A 12,071-nucleotide genomic window follows, 5' to 3' on the forward strand; every position below is an offset into this window, starting at 1 on the left:
ATCTTTGACGTTGTACCTCGAAACCCATGAGTATCTACCTGGTGTCACCGATGGATATGGCCTCCGTGTTAATCTGCACGCCCCGAACACCGTACCCTTTCCAGAGGAAACTGGCTTCTTCGTTCCAGGAGGCCAGGAAAGCAGCATTGCTCTCAAACAGGTAGCCATATTATATGGATATGACCGTATAATATTTTGTTAAAAAGTAATGAATCATAATTTTCCTGATATTTGTATCTGGAATTCTTATAATAAAAATACACGGAAGCCGATTAAATTCATAATTACATGAACATAAATGTTATGCCGAAAAAAACAAAATGAAATTTTAAATATTGTACAGGTAAAAGTAAAACGAATAAATGAATACCGATAGAGATCGTTACAGATGATTATTACATTGTATATAACATTTTTGCGGGTTTCAGTGCTCACACAGCTAAACCATTTACTATATGTTACTACAAAATAAGCTTTTGAGCTAATAGCGTTAATATTTCGAAGTTCAACTCTAGTGGCAACTGTCTAGATTCACAGATACATACCTGGCAAAGGCTTCAAAAGACTGTTTTGGTGAGTTTGGTTGCATAAAGAAGCGCTACAGACGTCTGCTTTTGACAACCGGAAGTTTACAAGCCAAACCAGTGAAGTGGGACGGGAACCCCCCCCCTGACATTTGACCCCATATCAATCCACCATTGCATTTTAAAATCTACTAAAACCATACATTTGTCTTAAGTTCAATATCTGAAGATTTCATTCAATGTAAAATATGTCAACAATTACCTATTTAAATTACTCAGAGGCACTCTATTAACCCGGACCAATTTTTAGATATGGATTACAATCGTATGAAACACTTGCTGATTGGCTGATTTAATTGTGTGAGTCCTTCATGCATATCCCCGTATGGTTTCGGTATACACTACTTGATACTAATCTGAACGTCTGTAGATCTTAGTCTTAATTAAAAACTGTAAAAATAGCTTTTCGATATGTTATGAACACGATGTATTGTCTTTGTCTGTTTTATGAATTAACGTAAATGAAACGTATTCTTTAATTATTATTTATTTCATTTAAGACGAAGATTACCAGAATTGATGCACCATACGGAACATGCGCCACAGATGACGAGTTCAAAACTTTATATAACAAGGGCTACAACCGACAGGTATATACTGTAATGTTCAACTATAGTGTGAATCACGATATTCACTTAAACATTGACACAGTAAACTATAGTGTAGATCATGAAGTACACTTAAACATTGGAACAGTACAACTAAAGTATGAATCACGATATTCACTTAAACCTTAAAACAGTAAAACTATAGTATGAATCACGATATTCACTTAAACATTGACACAGTACAACTAAAGTATGAATCATGTTATTCACTTAAACATACAGACAGAAAAAAAACTATAGTGTGAATCATGATATTCACTAAAACATGGAAACAGTAAAACTTAAGTATGAATCATGTTATTCACTTAAACATGGAAACAGTACAACTTTAGTGTGAATAATGATATTCACTTTAACATTGGAACAGTACAACTAAAGTATGAATCACGATATTTACTTAAACCTTTAAACAATAAAACTATAGTATGAATCACGATATTCACTTTAACATTGACACAGTACAACTTAAGTATGAATCATGATATTCACTTAAACATGGAAACAGTAAAACTATAGTGTGAATCATGAAATTCATTTAAACATGGAAACAGTAAAACTATAGTGTGAATCACGACATTCACTTAAACATTGAAACAGTACAACTATAGTGTGAATCATGTTATTCACTTAAACATGGAAACAGTAAAACTATAGTGTGAATAATGATATTCACTTAAACATTGGAAAAGTAAAACTAAAGTGTGAATCATGATATTCACTTAAATATTGAAACAGATAAACTATAGTGTGAATTATGATATTCACTTTAAAATTGAAACAGATAAACTATAGTGTGAATCATGATATTCGATCTCGAATTCAAGCATATCGCGAAGCATCAACAAACTAGTATATGTTATGGTTTATTTTCTGCCAATATTACTGTGTGTGTAATCATAGAAGTCAATTTTAACGTAAAAAAAGCTGAAATTGTGTAAGCATAATATAAATGGCTTCTATGTTTGAAACAATACAAAATTAAATAAAAATAAGGAAAAGAATCGTCAATTTTGTTGAACCTTTAAACAAAGGCATTCTTATTAAACCTTTGTATTGTTTATACCAGTCATGTCTGTACCTGTGTAAAACGACACTAACGCTACAGACATGTGGCTGTTATGATCCATTGAATGCAGAGGTCCTAATTACTGGAGGCAGTTCCAAAAAGGAATGTACATCGCAAGCAGGTAATGCTTATCCCTAAGAAAAACTGAAGCTTTGATTTTCATTTATTTTCGTTTTTATTTAAAATAGCTTTTTATTTCATATTTGATTTCTGTTGTTCGTGTTTACATAAAGTTATCATTATATTCATAAGAAAGGATCACAACTCCGTCTCGCTAAGCTGTGTAAAACAATCAATAAAAAGACAAATTCCAGGGGTCACGATACACAAATCACTTAATATGAAAACAAACTCCCAGTTGTCTCGGCACTTATGTAACGATTAAATGATCACAAGCTTCCAGTGCCATATTAAATGATATGATTACAAACCGGCGCAAACTTCTAAGGTATTGTTTCTTGTGTTATATTCTGGTGCATACTAGTTGTCAGATATAGTTAAATGACTAATAACAAATAATTGTACATTCCTCAGTTATTTAAAATGAACTTTTACCAATGTGCTTATTTGCAGAATTAATATGCATGATAAAAACCGCTATTCAGCTTACGAAAAAGATCTTGACCTGTGATTGTCCAAATCCCTGCACGTAAGTTGCTTTATCCTAAACTACAAGACAAGCCTGACCATTCTTTTTGGTCCGATATTGACCGTTAGAAAGTATTGACAAGTTGATTATCCGGCATACTCATTTAAAGTGTGTTCATTATCCGGAATGCCCTTATACAATTGGTCGATTATCCGAACTGCCCCTATACAATTGGTCGATTATCCGAACTGCCCCTTTACAATTGGTCGATTATCCGGAATGCCCATATACAATTGGTCGATTATCCGGAATACCCATATACAATTGGTCCATTATCCGGAATGCCCCTATACAATTGGTCGATTATCCGAACTGCCCCTATTATCCGGAATGCCCATACTCAAGTAGATTGCTCCCGTTTCGAATGGGAACTTTAGGGTCATATAGAAGGTTTTGTTGTTGATTTGCCCAGTGCACGTCTAGCCTGTTTTTGAGCCATTTAAACTATTTTTTGCTGTCACCAAATGTTCCAGAGAGTTGTATCACCCTGCGTTTTGGGAAATGTTTCCTCCTGTCTGAAGAACTGAACTATGGATGCATTCTTCTAAAGCTGTGCCTGATGCATCGTGTCATGCTCCCTTGCCTTCCCCTAGCTAGCTGAATCCTTACAGCAATATGTATTTAATAATTATTACATAAACCATATCGCCTATTGTGTCGACTATACGGCTTTGTTGGTAGGCTTGGTTTCTGAAGACGTTCAGGAAAACTGAAATACTGACATTTTTTCTTACGGACCTGGTGTGACCCCTGCAGGTTTTTTTTAACGGAATGAATTATGCAGGGTTATCAGACTTGACAAGCGAAGTCCATGTGTGTAGACTTAGGGCTCTTATGAATTGGTATATAGGTCATTTTAGAGGCTGCAAAATCCTCCTAATTTAGGCAAACATTACGTTGACATTCTTTATATTCACTTATATTTTGTTTGAAATACATATAAGTGTCCCCATCCTCGATATCCACGCGTTACGTTCACTTTCGCTCTCTCTACCACTGGAATATGTCATAGCAAAATTGAACGCACGAAGATGGCTGTTTGATTGGTCGCAGGTAAAATAAAAAGACCAATCGCTAGGCTGATACCTGTCCTTTGAAGATTCAAATCCTGTCAATTTTTACGGTTACGTGACCGCGAGATTCTTTTCTTGGACATCAAAGGATCGAACTAGTCTTCTTGTCTCATCAACAAGGTGGCGCATGCCGAGCCTTCATTTTTGCTACGATATATTCCAGGGGTGCAGAGAGCGAAAATGAGCTTAACCCCTGGATACTGAGGATGCAGTAACCCTTATAACCTTCTCGATTTCGGTTGTTTTATTTTGTATTGCTTGATTTAAACGAGGAATAACTTAATATGTAAAGCTAGTAGCGCTTTACCCAGAATCACTTACATACATCTGTGTGGATCGAAATCCTGCCGCATCATATGGTCATCGCCTTTAGATCTTACCGAGGACTTGTTGTGATATCCTCTGCATATATGCTTACATAAAATGACCTTGGGTGAAACCTTATTTATAACTGTATGCTTTAAAATGTTTGCAGAGAGAATTCTTACTATCAAGCACTGACCTCCCGACAATGGCCGACCAACGATTATGCAGTAAGTGATTTTATTAGCTCATTTGACACGAAAGAACTTTTAAAGAGAGCATTCTTCATAAAGTAAACATAAGCGATGGTTTAGTTAAACATCTCCCAAAGCGGTAACTTTTACGTTATATCTTCGTCCCAATGCTTCCCCCCGTAGTAATTTCGGCAGGTGAGTAGATGTTTCTCTCCCATGTCGGTGTATATCCCACTAGCTTGTCTACACTTGTAGAAACATAACGATGTGAAGTTTGGAAAATATTTTAATATTCAAATTTTTCCCCGGAAGAATAAATATGCAGGGTATGTGCCGGCCGGTAGATATGAAATTAACATGTAAATAGACATAAAGCTATTGGTAAATAAACATGTATTAAACGTGTGCTTGAAAAGGTGGAATTAACATATAATGTATGTGTTAGTTGTATAAAATGTAGATCGGATGGTCTACGGTGGATAACGTTTTACGTAAGATTTATGTCAAAACAGATTATGATAAAATGGTCCTTTTTACATTCTAATACTTCTAATATCAAAACACATATAAAGCTAAATAATCATAAACCATGAAAAGAGCTAAACAAATGTTCATTATGCATTTATATCTGTTTACTTGTAACGGGTTTGGACAAGAAATCATCCTGCTATGCTCCCTTGTAGTTAATACTTAGTATTGAAACAAGGTTGTTTACGCATTTATCTATATTTATTTGCAGCGGTTTTAGATAAGAGTCCATCCCGCTATGCTCACTGGCAGTGGATTCTCAGCATTGCAACAATGTTCATTATGCATTGATGTATGTTCATTTGTAATGGGTTTTGACAAGAACCCATCCTGCTACGGCAGTTCAAAACACATTATGCTACAAAAATGCTGCGTTAAGTTGCCACATTCTACAAAATCATTAATATCTGATAAAATCGTTAAATATAATTGCCACATTCCACGAAATCGTTAATATCAGATAAGATCATTAATTATGATATGTCACATTCTATGAAATCATTAATATCTGATAAAATCATTAATTATAATTTGCCACATTCTACGAAATCGTTAATATCAGATAAGATCATTAATTATAAGTTGTCACATTCTACGAAATCGTTAATATCAGAAATAGTCATTAATTATAATTTGCCACAATCTACAAAATCATTAATATCAGATAAAATCAGTAATTATAGTTTGCCACATTCTACGAAATCATTAATATCAGATAAAATCATTAATTATAATTTGCCACATTCTATAAAATCATTAATTTCAGATAAAATCTTTAATTACAATTTGTAACATTCTACAAAATCGTTAATATCAGATAAGATCATTAATTATAATTTGTCACATTCCACGAAATCGTTAATATCAGATATAGTCATTAATTATAATTTGCCACATTCTATAAAATCATTAATTTCAGATAAAATCATTAATTAAAAATTGTAACATTCTGCAAAATCGTTAATATCAGATATAGTCATTAATTATAATTTGTCACATTCTACGAAATCGTTAATATCAAATATAATTTGCCACATTCTACAAAAATCATTTATATCAGTTACAACTTTCCATAATTTGCTACATTTGTTTTACCAATAAGGCCCTGCTGATGAGGAAGTCCGTGTGTGATCGCTTTCCGCAAGATGATGACTGCGTATACCTGACATTTCAGTCGGAAGAGAGTCTCAGGTACATACATTTCTATCTTGTTTGCTTTCTATCAACAATAACCAGAGTTATTCACCTAATTATTAAGTCTGGCGAAAGTGCAACGAATCGTCGCTTGGATAAACTGATGTAGTATTGTTTTAGATGGTATTCCTCTATAATCCACTGTGTGCCTACACATAGAAGAATTCGTATGATAACTGGAAAATGAAAAGTGTGTCGTGAATGATGAACCTAAGACATGCACTGGGCTGCACCTGTAAATGTAGTGGTAAAAATAATAATATAATATACAGCGTTTGACATAGCACCCTATCAAGCTAACTACAATTAGCATACACATTAATCAATACAATTTTGAAGAATTCGCAGGATCTGCCGTACCAGGCGCTTACTTCTAGTCCTATGCCACCTGGCTAATATCTCCCTATGCGTGTGTATGCATGTGTGTGTGCTAGAGATATTATGCGTTCTGTGTGTAGTGGGACCGTGCTTCCAACGGCCCTCACACTGCACCATACAGCTGTGCCGTCCTTCTAGGACTCAACAGTGATGCTAGGGGCCGAAAATTTAATTTAAATTGATCTAAACTATAATGTCGACTGTTATTACCCTCTGTTTCCGTTGTTAGTGTTTTCTTATTGACTTCAATTTCTCGCTATTGGTTGAGATGGTGGCCGTTATTTGATTTGGACAAACACTGGTGTTCTCCATGATCGTTTTACTGCAACTCGTAAACCCCAATCTTAATCTTATATCATTAGGAATAAGACAGTTGTGAACGATAAATCTATTATTTGCACTCTCGAAGTTTTCAGTGGAAGAAACGTATGCAGCCAATTGGAAGTCGATTGAGGAGGGGGAGGGGGGTAAAAATAAAGTATTTTTTTTTATTAAGGAAGCCCCAATTAGTTGATAAATTTTGAAAATGATATATTAACTCAAGTACTCTCATCAAGATATCTTTTTGCCTGATTTTGCGCTGTTGTCCACGTAACACTGTTGTAAGAGTTTCATCATAACAAGAACAGTTCTAAGCTATCATTGTGTCAACCCAAGATAATATTTTTTTAATCATATACTCTGGACTTAAAACGAATAATATTTGAAACGTGTTTTCATTTTCTGTTATTGCAGGAGAAACTTTGTAAAACTGTCCGTTTATTATGAGCAACTAAACTTCCAATCAATAACAGAGGAACCTGATATAGGGGTGAGTATATTAAGTACGTGCCATTGGTGGAGGTAGTATACACAAAGTACAGGTTATCGATTGCGCTTTTTGCTATATATTTGGTTCTTTTTTGTTTCTTTGTCGTATTAACGTGAATGCTAATATTTTAAATTAATAATTATCAGTGACTCCTATTTGGGATATCATACTTCATTACTGGGTTATTCCTCATACAACCAGATCGAAGGTAATCTACTTTATCTTACGAAATGCGCGACAAAGGGTTCAATCAATTTCGTTGTTATCCGTTGTAAGAGGGAATGATTTGTCTAGTGGTTATGTGTTATTAAAAACGAATAATGTTAAAATAGCCATGTTGCTACTTTCAGTGTTATTTCAACATCTTTGTCAACACAATCAATGAAAGTTAGTATATACATGGAATAGATACATGTAGCAAAGTGTGTGCATTTGACGATAATCGATAATATTAATTGTTCTGTTTATCATTCTAGAATGCCCAATTTGCTTCGGACTTCGGCGGTGCTATAGGACTGTGGATTGGCCTGTCAGTCCTTAGCATGTGTGAAATATTATATTTGTGTGGTATGATAGGGGGCCATTTCATGCGATCGTCCGAACAAGAACAACCAAGAGAACACAGAAAACGGAACAGGAAACGTGCGTACCGAGACCTGGGATTTTCCGTCTCGCCCATCTATAGTTCATCGCTCCACTCAAGTTCACACAAAGACTGGTCACGGGAGCACCCTGATTCTCCAAGCTACAACACATCTCACCGTTCGGAGCCCTACTCTCCTGGCGGTTATGTCCAAGGAAAGAGGATTAACACAAGTAGAACCCGGATGTTACGTGCCGTCTTAGAAGAACGAGATTATTATGATGGAGAGCACAGAAAACCACGTAAAATGCCATACGGATATGATATGAATAACGGATATCCACATCAGAGATGGTGAATATATGAACCACTTTCGGCTGCGAAAGTTTCAAATATGAATTGTTTGAAATAAATTTGAAGCAATTATTTACTGATACTGATATTTCAAAGACAGTTTCAACAGCTATAAAAGGTGTGTTATCAGCAGTATTGAAATATCTAACCTTCGCAGAATAACGAACAAAAACAGCTAGCATGGCAAACGTTCTCTGATGTCTTTTAGGGGATGCTTATTAGATGACGGCTTATGATTGTAAGTAACATATATTATATCTTGTTTCCACGATCTCAACTTTCCGGTACTCCTCCGAGGATAAAGACTTGACCTGCTAAATACCATCTTATGGGGATCTGTTAATTTGTATTGATGGTCTATGTACAGATATTGATTTTACAGCATTTGATACAGCGCCCTAGATAGCTAACATAAGCCACTCTAAAGTGCTTTACAGTACGTATATATAAAATTAAAACAATAAACATATACATTAATCAATACTATTTTAAGGAATTCGCAGGAGCTATCTTATCAGGTGCTAACTACTATTCCTATGCCACCTGGCTAATAACTCCCTATGTGTGTATGCCCGCGTGTGTGTTGGAGATGTAACGTGTTTTGTTTGTAGTGGGACCGTGCTTCCAACGGCATCATTTGTAGTGCCACCTCACTTGAATGCTACAGCACATAAACCGCAACATCAACCCAAGACCAATGTATACTCCACCTGGGTTGTTGGAGTTGTGTGGGCAGGAGAAAAACATTTTTTTCTGAATATCCAAGCGTACGACGACTTCGGGGATCAAACCCCAGCAGCCTTCGTGGAAGGCCGGAGTGTTAACCACTCGACCAACCCGCCCAATATGAGCTAATCCTTGTTGTATGACAAGTGTGATAGATCTCAGAATACTTCACTATTTTTTTATTTTTCAGCATGTCATATGTTAACATTTACTTAATGTGAACTAATAATATATGTGAGAAAAAAGTTATTTTTCTACGCTTTTAAATCCAACAAAAGCATTTCTGTTGGGAGGCACGGTAGTCTAGTGGTAGGACGCCGCACTCGTGACCGAAGGGTTGCGGGTTGAGTCACGGCACGGCACCGTGTTGCATCTTTGAGCAAGATACTGTACTCCGCCTGTTCCAGTATACACAGCTGTAATTAAGTATGGGTTGGGGAGTGCTAGAATTATTGAATGCTAGACGTGAGCGCCGAAATGGCAGCACCTGCTGTATGCTCCCTAGGATATTGGCTGGTTGCAAAGACCCTATAACCACGGCGAATAATTTATGAACCGCTTTGAGACGACCTACGAACTAGGTGGTGATAAAGCGGTATATAAGAACCTCGAATTATTGTAAAATGATATACAATCAACTGTTTAATATTTGACGTCAATATATCTTTGTATTCATATTGTATTTTCTCTTGTTCATATTATCATATTTACATACATGGGGATGCTGCCTGATGCATTCTAAAAGAATTTAATATTATATTTCATTTTTTATCATACAAACATAATGTACTTTTAAGTACTTCATAACACAAACCACTAAGGTACAATGACAACAAAGAATTTTGTATAGATTTCTATTGCCAACTTTTCTTACCATGTTTGCATCGTTTGATCCTTTCAGTACAGCTCGCACCACTATGCACCATTTCGAGATATATTTATAAACCTTTTAATGACGGTTGCCATGACTTTGAAGCAGAATCCAGTAAATCGTTATATCGTAGGAAAGCCTGGTGGAAATGTGTGATTTGTTTTTACTTATACTGTTGTAAGCGCTATTCAATAGAATTCAGCAATTGATACATTTGGGAAAAGTGACATGACGATGGACTAGAGACGCAACTCTAATGAAAATATTGTATAAATACATTTCTTTCTTTTCATCACCTTCATAAATGATTGTGTTGAGTAGACCTTGCCACCAATGGCTATTGTTTTCGAATAAAACTTGAAAGGAGATTATGATTGCTTTATTTTCGTTGTGTCAAAAAAGGGTTCGGAAGTGGCACACATTCGAACTCAAAATGCACCATAACACGCTTTGGTCAGAGCGTAGAAGTCAAAATACACAATAACACACTTTGGTCGGAGCGTAGAAGTCAAAATACACCATAACCCGCTTTGGTCGGAGTGTAGAGGTCAAAATACACCATAACACGCTTTGGTCGGAGCGTAAAAGTCAAAATACACAATAACACGCTTTGGTCGGAGTGTAGAAGTCAAAATACACCATAACACGCTTTGGCCCGAGCGTACAAGTCAAAATACACCATAACACGCTTTGGCCCGAGCGTACAAGTCAAAATACACCATAACACGCTTTGGCCCGAGCGTACAAGTCAAAATACACCATAACACACTTTGGTCGGAGCGTAGAAGTCAAAATACACAATAACACACTTTGGTCGGAGCGTAGAAGTCAAAATACACCATAACCCGCTTTGGTCGGAGTGTAGAGGTCAAAATACACCATAACACGCTTTGGTCGGTGTGTAGAAGTCAAAATACACCATAACACGCTTTGGTCGGTGTGTAGAAGTCAAAATACACCATAACACGCTTTGGCCCGAGCGTACAAGTCAAAATACACCATAACACGCTTTGGTCGGAGGGTAGAAGTCCAAATTCACCATAACACGCTTTGGTCGGTGCGTAGAAGTCAAAATACACAATAACACGCTTTGGTCAGAGTGTAGAAGTCAAAATACACCATAACACGCTTTGGCCCGAGCGTACAAGTCAAAATACACCATAACACGCTTTGGTCCGAGCGTACACGTCAAAATACACCATAACACGCTTTGGTCCGTGCGTAGAAGTCAAAATACACCATAACACGCTTTGGTCCGTGCGTAGAAGTCAAAATACACCATAACACGCTTTGGTGCGAGCGTACAAGTCAAAATACACAATAACACGCTTTGGTCAGAGCGTAGAAGGCAAAATACACAATAACACGCTTTGGTCAGAGTGTAGAAGTCAAAATACACCATAACACGCTTTGGTGCGAGCGTACAAGTCAAAATACACAATAACACGCTTTGGTCAGAGCGTAGAAGTCAAAATTCACCATAACACGCTTTGGTCGGAGCGTAGAAGTCAAAGTACACCATAACACGCTTTGGTCGGAGTGTAGAAGTCCAAATTCACCATAACACGCTTTGGTCGGTGCGTAGAAGTCAAAATACACAATAACACGCTTTGGTCGGAGTGTAGAAGTCAAAATACACAATAACACGCTTTGGTCAGAGTGTAGAAGTCAAAATACACCATAACACGCTTTGGCCCGAGCGTACAAGTCAAAATACACCATAACACGCTTTGGTCCGAGCGTAGAAGTCAAAATACACCATAACACGCGTTGGTCGGAGCGTAGAAGTCAAAATACACCATAACCCGCTTTGGTCGGAGTGTAGAGGTCAAAATACACCATAACACGCTTTGGTCGGGGTGTAGAAGTCAAAATACACCATAACACGCTTTGGTGCGAGCGTACAAGTCAAAATACACAATAACACGCTTTGGTCGGAGCGTACTAGTCACATATATTCAGTAATACTAAAAACGTGACGTCATTTGATAGATCTGTTGTGTTGGTTTTATGTCGTTATGAGAAAACATCCTACGGTGACGTTCAACGTTAAGCAATCTATTGTGCAAAGGCCGTGCACTTTCGGTATAACACAGAAAAGAGTCCGATATTTAGACTTGGGGGAAAAAGTCGAAGCGATATCGTGATA

General features: G+C 36.6%; 1 protein-coding gene across 1 annotated transcript; it reads left to right on the forward strand.

Annotated features, from left to right (window-relative positions):
* Positions 1-6: 6 nt before the first annotated feature.
* Positions 7-8,802, forward strand: LOC110457896 (acid-sensing ion channel 4-like). Its single transcript, XM_021509350.1, has 8 exons — positions 7-160; positions 1,085-1,174; positions 2,259-2,379; positions 2,832-2,907; positions 4,456-4,513; positions 6,108-6,196; positions 7,313-7,388; positions 7,865-8,802. Exons 4-8 carry the CDS (start codon positions 2,843-2,845, stop codon positions 8,327-8,329), a joined length of 753 nt encoding a protein of 250 aa, XP_021365025.1. The 5' UTR covers positions 7-160; positions 1,085-1,174; positions 2,259-2,379; positions 2,832-2,842; the 3' UTR covers positions 8,330-8,802.
* Positions 8,803-12,071: the final 3,269 nt, after the last annotated feature.

Source organism: Mizuhopecten yessoensis, unplaced genomic scaffold, assembly GCF_002113885.1.
Source record: "Mizuhopecten yessoensis strain PY_sf001 unplaced genomic scaffold, ASM211388v2 scaffold9369, whole genome shotgun sequence".
In the NCBI taxonomy this organism is placed as follows: Eukaryota; Metazoa; Mollusca; class Bivalvia; order Pectinida; family Pectinidae; genus Mizuhopecten; species Mizuhopecten yessoensis.

Excerpts from the sequence above, each read along its gene's own strand:
- LOC110457896 (XM_021509350.1), top strand. The coding sequence starts at position 2,843 with ATGATAAAAACCGCTATTCAGCTTACGAAAAAGATCTTGACCTGTGAT. Across the intron at positions 4,514-6,107 it reads GGCCGACCAACGATTATGCA|GCCCTGCTGATGAGGAAGTC; the intron begins GTAAGTGATTTT and ends TTTACCAATAAG. Across the intron at positions 6,197-7,312 it reads CAGTCGGAAGAGAGTCTCAG|GAGAAACTTTGTAAAACTGT; the intron begins GTACATACATTT and ends CTGTTATTGCAG.